The sequence below is a fragment of the Manis pentadactyla genome, chromosome X, assembly GCF_030020395.1.
Source record: "Manis pentadactyla isolate mManPen7 chromosome X, mManPen7.hap1, whole genome shotgun sequence".
Taxonomy (NCBI): Eukaryota; Metazoa; Chordata; class Mammalia; order Pholidota; family Manidae; genus Manis; species Manis pentadactyla.
The window spans coordinates 14574191-14588954 of NC_080038.1; the positions used below are offsets into that span (position 1 = coordinate 14574191).

At 42.5% G+C, this 14764-nt stretch overlaps 1 protein-coding gene across 7 annotated transcripts in view; it reads right to left on the reverse strand.

Annotated features, from left to right (window-relative positions):
- SH3KBP1 (SH3 domain containing kinase binding protein 1) overlaps window positions 1-14764 on the reverse strand; it is a 315550-nt gene that overhangs the window by 116387 nt on the left and 184399 nt on the right. For 5 of the 7 annotated variants that reach the window (XM_036912856.2, XM_036912854.2, XM_036912853.2 and 2 more), the window contains 2 exons: window positions 11559-11633; window positions 7728-7933 (listed from right to left, as the gene is read on the reverse strand). In XM_036912856.2, coding sequence (XP_036768751.2) covers window positions 7728-7933; window positions 11559-11633 — 281 coding nt within the window. The remainder of the gene's footprint in view (window positions 1-7727; window positions 7934-11558; window positions 11634-14764) is intronic. The other 2 variants (XM_036912855.2, XM_036912857.2) reach the window with 1 other exon arrangement.

Here is a 14764-nt window from a genome sequence, read left to right on the forward strand (position 1 = left end):
GCAAATGTTAATCAAGGGGGTATTATATGCCAAGCACTTTTCTACCCATTTTTTGTGTTACTTAATTTTCACAACAACCATATGGGGCAGGTCTTCTTTGTGTTCTAAGTTTACAGACGAAGAATCTGAAGCCCTGAGTGCTTACGTGATTTGTCCCAGGAAGAGTCAGCCTTGGGAATTTGAACCCAGGCAGTCTGGCCTGCATGCTTAATAACCATTATACTCCTAAAAGCACAATTTTAAGGCTTTCTGGGAATGGAATTCTTGATGATGATTTGGCTGCAATTAAACATTTCTTAGAACATATACTATACTGAGTGTTTTAGAAAGTATATGTCAAGCATATATAAAAGAATAAACAGCATCTCATATGTCAAAGAGTAACCCAGCAGTACAGTTTCTGATTCCCTATCAATAGCCCTCTCCCTACTTTTCCTAGATAAGAAAACTAAACAGAGACACTCTGGGGGAAGACAACACATAAACCAAAGTATGAGAATCCCAGACAGTTCTTTTGGCCCAGGCAACCAGTGGGCATCTTAATACCATCTGCTCATTAGAAACCATGGATTCTCCAAACACTCAAGAGATGTCATAATTTTATCTTTTAGCCAAAATGAGGGGCATCCAATATGATAGGTCTCAGATAATCACAACAAGGTTTTGACCCAGTTGTGCTTCATTAGTCAAGGAATGCATCATTAGACCCTAGAGATCCCCAGAGCTTATTTCTAATCTTCAAAGGATTAGAGACAAATCTCTCATTTTTAATGAACTAAGATAATCACTTCAGATGTTTACATGTTTTAATTTTACTTAAGTATACAGCTTGATGAATTTTTACCAAATGGATACAAAGAATACCTCTAAGATATATATGAAAATATTAGAATTTCTTACTACAATTTGGCTGATTTAAAAAATTGATTAGTTGCTCATTTATGTACAATTTTAATTTTGTTAGAAGTAAAAGCTTCAATGTTGATATTATAAAGGCATTACTTTGAGTGACTGCAATTCTCTGAGATTCAAGGTGAGTAGAGATGAAAGACTATGACAATGTCTAGTTGTGGAATATAGTAGAAAATGTAGAAAGAGTATAATCATTTCAAGAAAGAGATATCAGAAGTCACTAATGGAAATCAGCTAAGACCAAAGACCAGGAGAAATGTGCTTCTTGAAGGATTTCTTTGTAGGAAATCCAGTAAACAACCAACCTGGGAAAATATCTTTTCCAATCTGGCTGTTTGAAGAGCACAGGCCAAAAAGACTACTGTCCCCAAAAATTAAGGGGCCAAGACTAGTTGTTAGTTGTGCCTTAGAAAACCTAGGAGTGGAATGAGGTGGCGCCGAGGAGCCAGGACTGCACTACACAGAGACATGTCAGGTTAGGGGCTGGGACTCACCTGAGTATCTGTCATTTACGCACCCATGTGTAATACCTGACACACCTTTCCCTAAGTGTATGGCCAGGACTGATCACCTGAGTGAGTCATGAAAAGGCAAGGAGCTTAGAAAAAGAGGGGAAGCAGCCTGATGAGGAAATTCCCTCTCAGTTCCACAGGTAGGAGAGAGAAGGTACCAGCCGAGTTCATGAGAGTAAGTTCCTGTCTGGGTTGCCTTCCTGCCTGTCCTGTTCCATTCCAGTCTCCAGGCTGATGACTCCCAAACCTACATCTACAGTTCTCTCTCGATCACCAGGCTTACTTATCCAACTGCCTACTGGGTACCTCCACTTGATGGTCCCACAAGCACCTCAAAATCTAGCTAGTCTAAAATTGAACCCATGACCTTCCCCTCCAAATATCTTCCTCCGACCATGTTCTTTAATCAGAGAATGATACTACCATCCACCTAGCTGCTTAAACCAGTTGCTCAAGGCATCATCTTCAAGTCCTCCCTCTCCTTTATTCCCCCTGTACTATCAAATTTCTTGATTCTTCCTTCAAATATTCTCCCAAACCATTCATGACAACAGTTCAAAGTGGCTAGAGAGAAAAATGATTTATCTTATCTTAACGCTTCCTGCCACGTTAAAGGAAGTACCAATGGACATTCTTTGGATACTCTGGCCCTCTGGACACAAATGGACACTTCTGGAACTCTCTGCCAACCTATTCACTCTCTCCTGGTAGTGACTAGAAATGACTTCTCTAGTTGGTGAATTTAGGAAAAGTAAGCTGGGTATGCCCAGCTCCTCTCTTCTCTTTCCTCCTCTTTGAAGGTGGCCTTCTCTGCTCTTCCCCAAGGGGCAGGCCTTCTACCTCGCGGGCCTGCCCTAGTTAAGCATTGATGAGACTGGGTAGGTGAGTTCAATGCTGGGGATCAGCTGGGAGGCCTATTTGGCTCACGCTAATCTATATCCTCCAACTTTGCCTTCATCGGTAACAACATTGCAATATACATAGGCATAAATCACAGGCATACAACTTCAGGAATTTTCACAAAGTGAAATAAGACCTACATAAAGAGAGAAATATACCATATTTATGGATTGGAAAGGTGTCAATGCTCCCCATTAAGTTTCTATAGAGTCAATGCGATCCCAATCAAAATCCTGGGAGGTTTTGTGTTTTGTTTTGTTTTATTTTTGGGTGGGGGGATTGACAGATTGATTCTAAAATTTATATGAAAATACAAGGGGCCAAGAACAACCCAGGAAATCTTAAAGAAGAGGAAAAAGATTGAGGGCTTACACTGCCAGATACCAAGACTTACTCTAAAGCTATGGCAATTAAGGCAAGGACAAATAGATCAACACAACCGAGAATCTGGAAACAGACTCACACATACACAGCCACTTAAATTATGACAACAGTGAGATGGTTGTTCCAGGCAGAAAGGATGATCTTTTTGATAAATAGTGCTGAGTCAACTGGATATCCATACTGAAAACATGAGCAAAAATATTTTGATTCTCCATCCACTGACTCATCTTATTCATTGACTGGTTTAGAACCTAGACTGGAGGCAGAGGCAATGGGGGATTTATTGAGAGAGCCAATGTAAGTTTCCATTAACCTCTCTCTGGAGTTCATCCTGTGTTCTTTAATCCACTCCTCCCACTGTTGGAATACTTTCTCTAAACCATCTATCTGATGTCACTCCCTTGCTGAAAATAGCTCCCTATTGATAGCTACCTGTTGCCCTCAAGATCAAGTCCAAATTCCTTAACAAGTCTCACGAGGCCCTTCCTGATCTGGGTTCTGCTTCTTTCTCTACTTTCATCTTTCCCCGCTTTCTGCTGGACCCTCAACACATGCTCTGTCCTATCTGTCTTTCCCTTTAAGGCATTTATATATATTGCTCTACCCACTTTAATAAATCTATGCCCTTTTGCTTAATGAATGCCTACTGGACCCATGGTTCTCAGCCTAAATATCACTTCCTGTAGGCCTAAAAACATCACTTCCTATAGGTCTAAACATCACTTCCTGTAGGAGGTGGGTACACACACACACACACACACACACACACACACACACACACGAACATACACTCTCCAGCCTAACAGCTCCCCACTCCCTGCTATGCCCAAGGGCTCCTACCGCACAGCACTGCACCCTCAGCCTGCTCGGCATTCCCCACACTGTATGATTATTGCTTATTTACTTTTCTGCAGCTCCCTGAGGGCACTGACCTGGTCTTGTTTACCACTGTAAGCCCACTGCCAAGCATATAGTGAGTACTCAATAAGTACTAGCTGAAATATATTACATTTATAATTTCAAAGTATTTTCAGCTACACAACACTTTTTAAAAGTCCTATGAGGTAGGATAGGCATCAAGAGTATTCCCATTTTACAGACGGCCAAATTGAGGTTAAGTGATTTTGTCAAGGTCAATCACATAGGACAACAGTACCATGCCCTTCTAATCTTACAATATTTAACTTGGTCCCTCATTAACCACACTGTATTTTCCATTATTTTGATGTAACACATACTTATCTCTGGGCTTAATTTAAATGGTACACATTTTTCTGAGGTATTTTTTTCTTTGACCTTATCAAGGGAAATTTCCAACATACACAAAAATAGAATATAGTACACTGAACCCCCAGCTTCAATAACTATGAACTCATGACCTTATTTCCTCTGTGCTCCACCCACTCTTCCATCTTCCAAATTACTGGAAGCCAAATCCCAGATATTAAATAATTTCATGGGTAAATATTTCAGCCAAATGGCACATTACTCAAATCATTCACAGGCATATCCAATCTGTAGTATTAAAAAGACACATAAACAGGGCCCGTCCTTACAGCTCATTAAGAGAAGAATATAGTCACAGTTCCTTATTGTTGGTGGGGGGAATGTCACGCAGTATCTCTTCTGGTGCATAGCCATCAGCACTCAACCACTCTGGCTAGGGTGATATGGATTAAAGCATAGGTAAAATAAGCACAATTTTCTATTAACTCAGAAAAGTGGATCTCAAAACTTCACCAACTTGAATGCAAAGTATAATATGCTTGCAGCTGTTTATAATGATCAGATTCCTTTTTTCCTTCCTCCAAGTTATTAAACCAGCCACCTCAGAACGCCAACTGCCCCAGCCTGAGTGGAAGACCCGCTTGGGCCTCACCTAACAAATACTGTCACAGGAGATCCAATCTATGCTTCTGAAAAATCAAAACAGCGAGCTTAAGTCTCAAAAGAAACTTGCTTCCTTAAACATAAATTGTGGACACAAACCCATCTAAAAAATGATGAAAGCCAGGTTGTGCAACTAGTAAAACCTTGCCTCACTCATCAGCTCTCATGCTGGGTTGTGCAATAACATAATGGATCCATAAACCTATGCAGCTATCCACAGTGCCAACAACAGGGGGTGGACATAGTTCTGAATCCTCTCAGATGCTGTAAAAATTGTCCACAGCCAGTAAAGCAGGCTGAGAAGTTTATGCTTTCCCCAGAGGCTTCACAATGAGGCACAGGTAAAGGTTGCTGCCGGCATCTGGTCTCATTCTGAAAACAAATCATGAATCAAGACGCATACACACGCACATATATGTATGTATGTATGTATGTAGGTTACTCCGATGAAGTTAACATTTCATGTCACCAAGACCAATGCAATAAATCTGTTTCACAAAGATGCAGTGAACTATATAACCACTATCCTTTCAGCTATGTAACTGTTGTGTTACCCCACACGGTCCCCTAATTTTATAGATGTCTGTTATCTCTCAACTGCTGTGTTAATACAGTTTAATCTTAGTCATCTGACTAACATTTATTGAACGCCGCTGTGCCACACACTGTTGTAAGCACACAGCACACAGGAGTGAATAAAAGAAATAATAAACATAATAAAAAAATAAATATTATGTTAGAAGGGGGCACATGGTGTGGAAAACACAATGTGTAGTGTAAGTCAACGGGATGGGCCAGGGTGGCTGTTTCCAGAATGAGCAGGCCAGGGCAGGCCCCAAAGGGAAGGTGAGGTCTGAGCAGAGCTCCAGGGGGGAGAGGCAGGTGGCCAGGCAGCCTGGCAGAAGCAGTGTCCAGACAGAGGAAACCACTGAGGCAAAGGTCCCGCAGTGGGAGCAGCCTGGTACCTGGAGGAAGAGCAAGGGGGCCGAAATGGAGTAAGCGGGGGCAGAACAGTGAGGAAGGAAGCTGGAGCGGTAAGGGGGTCGGCCCACCTCAGCCGGTGGGCCCTGTGGAGGATGTTCACTTCGGTTCTCGGGGGAGCCTCTGCAGGGGCGCAAGCAGAGGAGTGGCATGCTGTGACTTAGGGTTTCAAAGCACCACCTGGCTTCGCTGTTGAGACCAGACTGTAGGCAGGAGAGGAGAGGCAGGAAACCCTGTCAGGAGGCCAGCGCAGTGCCAGCAAGAGAGCAGGGAGCTGCAGAGACGGCGAGCCATGGTGGGTGCTAGACTTACTTAGGAGGCAGAGCTCATGGGGCCGCCTGATGGATCAGACGTAGGGTATGAGAGGAGGAGAGGGTTCAGGGTCAACCCCAGGGCTTTCATCCTGAGAAAAGGGAAGGTGCATGGCAGTACCTTCAACTGAGATGGGGGAGGCCGTGCACGGAGAGGTCCGAGGGCAAATGATGAAGAGCTCAGGTTTGGACAACCTGATAAGGATTTAGGATCTTCAGGTGGAGATGTCCAAGTCGGCAGTTAGATGTGTGGCTCTGGGGTTCAGAGAAGTGTGCTGAGGTACAAATTTGGGAGTGTTATATTTGATGCTGACACTGCTGCTAACAATAACCCAATTTACTCTTAGTGGCCAAAACAAATACTCATAGCAATAATATAAGACACACATACACACACACACACACACACACACACACACACACACACACACACACACAATGTCCCTCTACACAGAGAAGAATAAGACCAAGAACCATAAAATAAACAAAAGGAATTAACTGTTTGCTGGCTGAGTCAACGGTCATGTTCATTTCAACCACTTGAATAAAATAAAGAGAAAGTACATCCATCGTTCCTTCCCAAGATGTGGACTTACTCTTTTGTAAATATTTACAGGAAGCTGAAAGTGACTGTGTAAAACAGAAATGAACTCAGAAACTGGGATACCAACTAGTCTGCAGATCTTTGAGCAATATCATATACTGATTGTGATGCTGGCTCAGAGAAGCTTCAATGAAAGGAGAGTTTAAATGAAACAGTCTTTACTTTCTAAGTATCTGCCCTTTCTGCCTTTTTCATCTTTAAGGGTAGTAAGTATCCAGAAAGCTTCCTTTCCAGATTCTGTTTCTAATGCATGATGACACTGGGCAAAGTTACTGGGGGTGGGGCGACAGGAAGAGCTGCAGAAGATGATGCAACTTTTAAAAATTCATCTCACTGAAAACTGAAAAACATTTAAAAGCCACCAATAAACCTGCATTAGCGATGCTGCCAATGCCCCATCCCCCAAGCCTGCCAGCACCAACATCAAAGCAAGAATTTCAGCACTAAATCGAATTAGCAAACATTCCTTAAGCACAGCACAAGTGTAGTTTATTACAATCTGGAAAATTTCACAGTATTTATCAAAATCCTAAGCCAGGCTATGATGCTTAGCAGTGTACCACAGTAGACGTCAGTGACAGCCACAAGCACAGTGGCTCTGGGTGTGTTGCCGTGGCAACTGCATACTCAGCAGCAACACGCTATCTGCCTCTCGCCAACCCCGAACCAGAGGTAGAAGAAAACAGCCTCCCTGATGGTAAGAACCCTGGGAGTCACAGTACGGGCCATCTCCATCATTCACACACTCAGGAGATGTTCTTGTGGCAGTCTGAAATCATTCCCACCTAACAACTCCTAGAGAAAAAACGCACAGCCTCTTTCCTCTACTGCTGCATCCATCAGTATAGACAAGCACACAGCCCTAGAGAAATGTACAAGGAGAGGAGAGAGATCGGGGAGCGCTGGGGAAGTGTCAAGGTCAAGTGTCTTGCTGGGTCCAGGCATGACCAGGGGCTTTTCTGGGGAGGAAATGGAGAACTGCTGGTCCACTGAAAGGCATCCAGAGAATCATTCCATAGAAGAGATCAGTAAGAACAGCAGCAAACTGGACCATGAGCTCTTCAAAGAAAGCTGTTCCCACACAAAGTGAGAGCCATCAGGGTAGAAGGCAAACAGCATGTGAGGACACCAGAACGCCAAAAGAGGCGTAAGAAGCCTCATATGCCAAGCCCTACACCGTCCTTCTGGGTACTCCACATTATGTTAAAATAAAGCAGAAACCATCGAACATACCTTCTCCACTGGTAGAAAGTCATTTTCTACTTCAATCGACCTTGGTCTTAGTTTTATTGGCTTGTCTTTGAAAATATCTCCAAAGCCCACTCCCTTAACTTTCTTCGGCTGGATTGCTGCAGTTGCGACTGTCCCGTTGGCACCTTCAGATTTGGTACTGCTCGAGTCACCCCCATCACTCTCGGAACCTGTGGTTTCCCTTAAACCTGTCAAGAGGCGGGGGATGGGGAGAAAAGAGCTCAGAAATCAGCCATCACCACGAAGCACCTTACAGCCAGCCAGGAGCCTCGTCTAAGAGGGTTATTGGATAATAGGATAACTTGCACTCGGGTATTTCATTTAGTGTGTTGAATGTGTTGCCTTTGGATACTTCTGAGTTTTGTTCAATCTCCCCACACGCAGTCTTTAATTTTAGGAAGTGAGTCAAAACTTTTCAGAAAATCTAATTTCAAAGTCAAGCTCTTCGTAAATGTGACCTTTCACCTCTCCTGCCAGAGCAGAATTCTAACCCAAATTTGTTTTGCAGCAGTCTGTGCCATCAGAGCCCTTCCCACCCACTCCTCCCCTTCCCAGCCGGTCACTATTGCTTACCTACCTCCAATCTCTATGACTCATGGCAATTAGCAATTAGCAATGAAAGTAACATTTCCTGAAGGGAAACTGTAAAGCTAAAAGCCATTTAAACAAATTAGTAATTAAAGAAACCACACCAAATTATGACTGCCAAAGAATTAAATTTCTTTGGGTGGCTTCACAAGGAATAAAGGCATGAGGACCTGTTTCTCTAGGAAAGCATTAAGCCATACTTGACATTGAGATGCTTTCTCTGACAAGATGATCACCTTTGTTAAAGAGGGAAAGGAAGCTGCCCTCCTGGGGGCCAGAATCCTTCAAGCCTGCAGCTCTTCCTCCCTTCTTTAATACGATCATTTCCCCCGAAGCTGAATCCCTTTCCAAAAAGGAGCAATGAGGGCAGGACACCCTTCCTTTGATGTCCTGTGGCACGAGTGGGAAGTCATCCGATAGTTATCAGCAATACAATATGGACACTTACCTCCCCAGATTCTTTTTTCCCCAGGTTCTGCCCACAATCATGCTCCTAGAAGGAAGAGCCTATTTGTTTCTAGTTAATGTCTGGGTATACAGGTTAGAGACTAGGTTAAGCTAAGACTAGGTTAGCTATTCTTACATGGATGGGCAGTGTATCAGTCATGCCATCAAAGGGCAAGATTCAAAAGATATTTTATGGGATACTAAAGTTTGTCATTAAATCTGTCTCTAAAAGGTTCTGGACGTGTAGGATAGCTCCTGAACATTTACTATACCTCTTCTGACAACAATGCCCTGAGGGTGAAAGTACGCCATCAAATTTTGTACTCTATTATAGCCAATTGTGTATTATCTTTCTATAGGTAAGGTAGCATCCTAGTACATAAGAGTGATACACCAAATATTGCTCACATAAAATGTCATAAAATGTCGAAGTCATTCAAATAAAGAAGTCTCTGCAGGAAGAAACTGTTAAATGAAAACAGATAAAATACAGAAAGGTCATTATAAATTGCTAACACGTTTCAGAATTAAATCCTTAAAACAATGGCTGTATTTGTTGTTGCTGCTGTTTTCAATAAAATAGTATTTATAAACCAAAAAGGAGGGGGAGGATGATCGCTGGTGTACATTTCAATTATCTAAAGAACAGCATGTGTGAGCAGGAAGAGAGGCAGAACAATGCGGAGCAGCCCACAATGGGGGGCTGGGGGAGTCAGCTGCGATTTGGGTGTGCAAACACGGAGAAGCCCCTAGGTTAGCTATCTATTCCTATGTTTATTTGTTCATTGTTTTTGGAAATATCCCTGCGGGGGATATAATTCTGGAGTCTAAATATTGTGTCATTTCCCCTTTAACATGTTCTCATTTGGCCGTATGGATTCTTTCTGTGTGATAAATAGCTGGTATATTCTTTTTTGGTTTGGAAAGAACCATTTGAGGATGGAATAAAGAAAATGATTAGTGGAAAGCGACCATCACTGCCCTCCCCCCACCAGCCACCGCCGCCACGACCACGTCCATTACCACCAGCAGCAGCAGCAGAAGGCAGCAGTGCCCATGGATTAAGGCAAGGCTGTGGTTTCAGTTCTTCAAACAGAGGAATTTGAAGGACTCTTCTGTCATTCCTCATCAGCTAGAACGGTACTATTTTCAACCACTGCCATCCTTATTTCACTGAGCTCTGGTTTCAGGGATTTGCTGCCTTCCAGGCCCATCTTAATAACCGCATTAATCGCTGTGAGAAATACTTTCCATTACAAAGGGAGAGGTGGCACACTCACTCAACCACACAAGCATGGACTAGGAAGGAAACACACGGCAGATTTTTCTTCCAGAAATTCTGGCAGCTTGCTTCTATCACTTTTAAGTATGTAAATGAAATATCTGAATCTCGGGGTTGGTGAAAGAACTCAAAATCTAGTCCCTTCCCTTTGGAGGGAAAGAAAGGTGACCTCTCGTTTTCATGTCCGTCTTTTAGCTACCGGTGCCACCCCACACACCATCCCATAAAATGTCCCTGGGTCTCGCTCGGAATACCAAGCGACCCGCACCGGCAGTATAACCCAGAGAGTGGTCTGCAGACTAGGGCCAGCACATGACTGCTGCACAGAGAGATAAGCACAGAAAGTGAGCGCATTCGAAACGCTTCAAGCAAGTGGTATGCATCAGTGCAACCCCCAGACACGTGGCCAGGGGACTTCTCTAAGTATACAGGGCACAGACCAATCTTGGTCCATTAAACGCCTGTGACGAGGCACAGATGCCACACTGCATGCATAGTAGAGTCACGTACTGTCCATTGGGGGATGGAAATAAAAAGAAACTTCACCACGGACAGTTTGAGGAGCAGTCTTGGTGTTCACATCTGAACCTTCTCTCTTATCACTTCTGTCCGCGCATGCATGCAAGCATATATATACATGCACGTGGGAGTGGATGTTTTTCCTCCCAAGTGAAAAAAGAACAAAGCCTCAAATTTGCTTTGGCCAGTAATATAACTGGCCAGGTAACACAACAAATCACAATTTCTATAATTTACCTTAATATTCCAGCACTGGTCAATTCAAATCTGGGAGCCATTTTCATTTATTTTTAATTTAACACTCACATGAAGTAGAGCTTGCTGTTTGGCAGGGACTGCTCTAAGGGCATCATGAGATTCATTCATTAATCTCACTCATCTCCTTCCCCTCAACTTTTGGCAGCAACTTTATTTTACAACACAAAAGGCTACACATCGGTCCTACTAAAAGAAGTCTGCCGTGTGATTGGCTGCATGAGCAAAGCACAACAACATTTCCGGCATGGACTTTCATGCCAAATTATTATTTCTTTGAACCACACAATGAAGAAATGGTTTACTGGTTTCCAATGACCCGCTCAGAAAAAGCAGTGATCACAAGAGCTTGACAACTCCATGGGAAGCCGTCTTACGCCACCCCAGAGGCCCAGAGATACTGGTACAGATACATATGCCATGACAAGTGTTACTGATCCCTTCTGTGCACGCATGGCTCATGCACACACGTCACACACATGACAAAGGCACAAAGCAGCCAAGAAAGCGCCAGGGCTGGTGATGAGGTGATGTGCTTCCTATATATAGCACACACCAAGGAGACAGCACTTATCTCAGGCAATAAGTCCATGTCCTTGGATCTGAAATTCACAGACACTCAGCAGAAGCATGAGCAGCTCAGGAAAGTGCAGCTGCATCAAAAAAACACAAGAACCCGGATCTTATCTTGACAATTGCCTCCTGCTGTTAAGGTCACTCACTGTAATAGCGTCTGTGGCCCTCCATCTTTCCCGGTGCAGCTCGGTACAGAATTGTCCCTTCAAAGGTAGTCTTTCCTGACAGTGAATGAGAAAAGAGAAGGGGAGAGAAAAACAGGGGAGGGGGAAGGGGCGAGCAAATGATGGCAAAAGAAGGAAGAAGGAGAGTCTTTTACTGAACTTGCCGTCAGTGCATCCGCTGCAAGAGCTTCATCCACAAAATTCATTGGAGACCATTAGGCAGAATGTAAGAATGTTACAGAATGAGCCCAAAGTCCCCACACAACCACGATGGCAAAGAACACCCAGCGTCGGCTCTTGCCTCCGCAAACGGTTGGCATGTAGATTATGCCCAGTGTAAACCTAGAAACCATTTCAACATTGTAACTCAAGAATAGGAAAACCTCAATTAACCAGAGGAAACAGCAATTAATCAGATTCCTTAATTAACTCAGTTGTACAGCATAATCTTCTCTCTGGAGAGTTTGACTCAAATATAATAAAGATTTAGGCCCATTATCCTTTGTCTTCTACTCCCAGAGCCCTGTAAGATACAAATCGGTATTCATGATTCCAAGATTCTAAACAAAGCATGGAGTTCTCTTTAAAAGATTTTATCATCTTCAAAATGATAAAATCTTTAAGCAAAAAATGTACTAATATACTAGAGTGGTTTCACCAAATGAGGTTTGAAACCAATAGTGGCATCTATGTCAATGTAAGGGGTTCTCTGCTTACCACTGAGGACACCAGGAAACCCTACTTCTTCAAACATCTTCACTGAGGTTTTGCCCTATCAGTCATGAGACTGTATACTTAAGCACGAGGACATAGGACTTACCCTATGCCAAACGTCAAAGTATCTCTTTTTGTTGTTACAAGTAGAGGTTATCAATCCCATTAAGACTGGACACACAGCTAAAGCTCAAATCTCTCTGAAACCATGAGTAAGTACACAGAATACACACACACACGGCCCTAGTTTGAGTGTACACACACACACACACACACACACACACACACACACACACACACACTCTACAGAGAGTACCACAGGCAGGTGAAATGGTTTGCTAAAGGCAAACTCAATTAAATATTCATTACCCTAAATTACCCAAGAAATAGGTTCTATTATGACTTGTGAGCTAAATATCAAACTGGAGGCCAGTCCTATTAAGAACTGACTTTCTTTGTTTTCCCTCATCATGGCTACTTACAGAAAGGCCAGAGTGTGGAACTGAGAGGGAGAGAGCAACTTGTCTCATTTCTTACAAACACCCTCTAGGAAAATGGGAAACCCCCAGAGCTTCTAGGCCATGTCACTACTAATACATGAAGGGAACTGTGAATTATCAGAGCAACAGTTTAAATGGAATCAGGTATTTCCAATTTCCATGCCTATAGGCAGGGTGGAACACCCTTGTCTTGAAACCTGCCTTTTTTGACAGATGTGTTCCATCCAATTAAAGCAAAAACTTAAACGTTCCAGTCACTGGCTACCTAAGAATAATCCAAAGAAACAACAGTGTTTCAGATGTTCTTGTTAGATCTGCAGCTCTTGAGGACTTTGATGACCAAATCGGAATGAGTAACAGTGGCTAGCTTTATTTGGGAAAATTTTTCTTCTGCTTCACTTCAGTCATTAAGGCAACGTGTACTTGTGAGGAACACAGCCAGGCCCTCCAAAACTGAACACCAGCCATCCTCTCGGTGAAGTGTAAAGAAAGAAGTTAGTATTTCCATAAAGTTCCTCCAAGTACACCAGAACCTCCCTGTGTTTTTCCCCAGGACTAAGTCTCAGAATCACTGAGTAGACCCTCATGTCTCTGAAGAGCCAAGCTTTCTGCAGTCCCCCTCCCCCAGCCCGGCCACTGGCAGGAGGGCAACTGGAGATGGCGCCTGGGCTGGGGGTGGGTGAGGACACACACGTTCTATGCAAAGAGCCAGAGAGATGAGCAATTGGGAAGTTCATAAATACGAGTGCTGTTTATTTTACTGGGAGAAATACTCTACTGTTATTCTTAAATATTAGTACTTGAAGGCAGCATATTCTGTAAAGGGAAGAATTTTTAAATTTCAGCACAAAGTCATCTGCTTATGCTAGGATCTAATTTTGCCTGAAACTCTGTTTCATAACTTTGCTAATTGCTCTCCACTGCTAGCAGAACCCATACGAACGAAATACATACACAAGACAAATATCATCTAATATTAAAAAGAAAAAAAAGTCTCGGGACACCATAGAGTGTGGCTTTTTCAGCCTAGCTTTAGCTTTTATAGGCAAAGGACTCTTGAGCGATCTGTTTCTTACAGCTAATGAAGTACAAGAGTCCTGCTTCATGGGACTGGTTTGTTCGGGTTCAAAAGGCCATCTCCATCTTTGTCTTAGCTTTACAACTTCCTAACATATCAGAACCTAAAATTCAAAAGTAAGGAATTGGGAAAGTAAAGAAGACAATTCAAACTGAAATCTCATGGTTTATGAATGGTTACAGAAACAAAATGTAAAACTTGCTCCCTTGGAAAATCTTGGGAAACAACTGAAAATGTTTCTGTAGCTATGTTTTTTTTTTTTAAAAAAGAATAACCAGGAATACTTTTTTTGTTTACAGCAATTATTTTGGATTCAAAGAAATTCAGTAATATCAAAAAGATGGTAGAAACAAAAAAGACACATTTGTATGAAGCGAAGTATGCATGAAACTGAAAATGAAAATGGTCAATAGAATATCTGGATTTCTTTGCCTCTAAGTCCAAATAAATCCTAGAGATTCAGGATATTCTCTAAATATAATTTGATATAATAATATACTATCAATATAATTTGTAATGAATTCTACCTCACATTATTTAGTCAATATTAGCATGTGCAAAATCATCCTGAAAGGTAATTAATTAATAATGATCTGTGATAAGAAGAAATAGGCTCAACAGGGCTCAGCTTTGAAATGTGTCAGCTGCTCTGTGAAAGGAGGCAGTGCCACAGCATGTGTGGAAGGCCTGCACATAGTTGTGGCCAGGCCACACTCAGGACTTAACTTCACTGGGCTCTAGTGTTCTTATCTGACACCAGGCGAGATGATCTCAAAATTCCTTTCCACCCCTAACCTAAGATTTGCCATGCACCATTATTGCAACCACTTGGATGTTTTGTTTTTTTTAAAACCTAATTTACTCAGTTTTTTTTTCACTGTTGATTTATTACATGG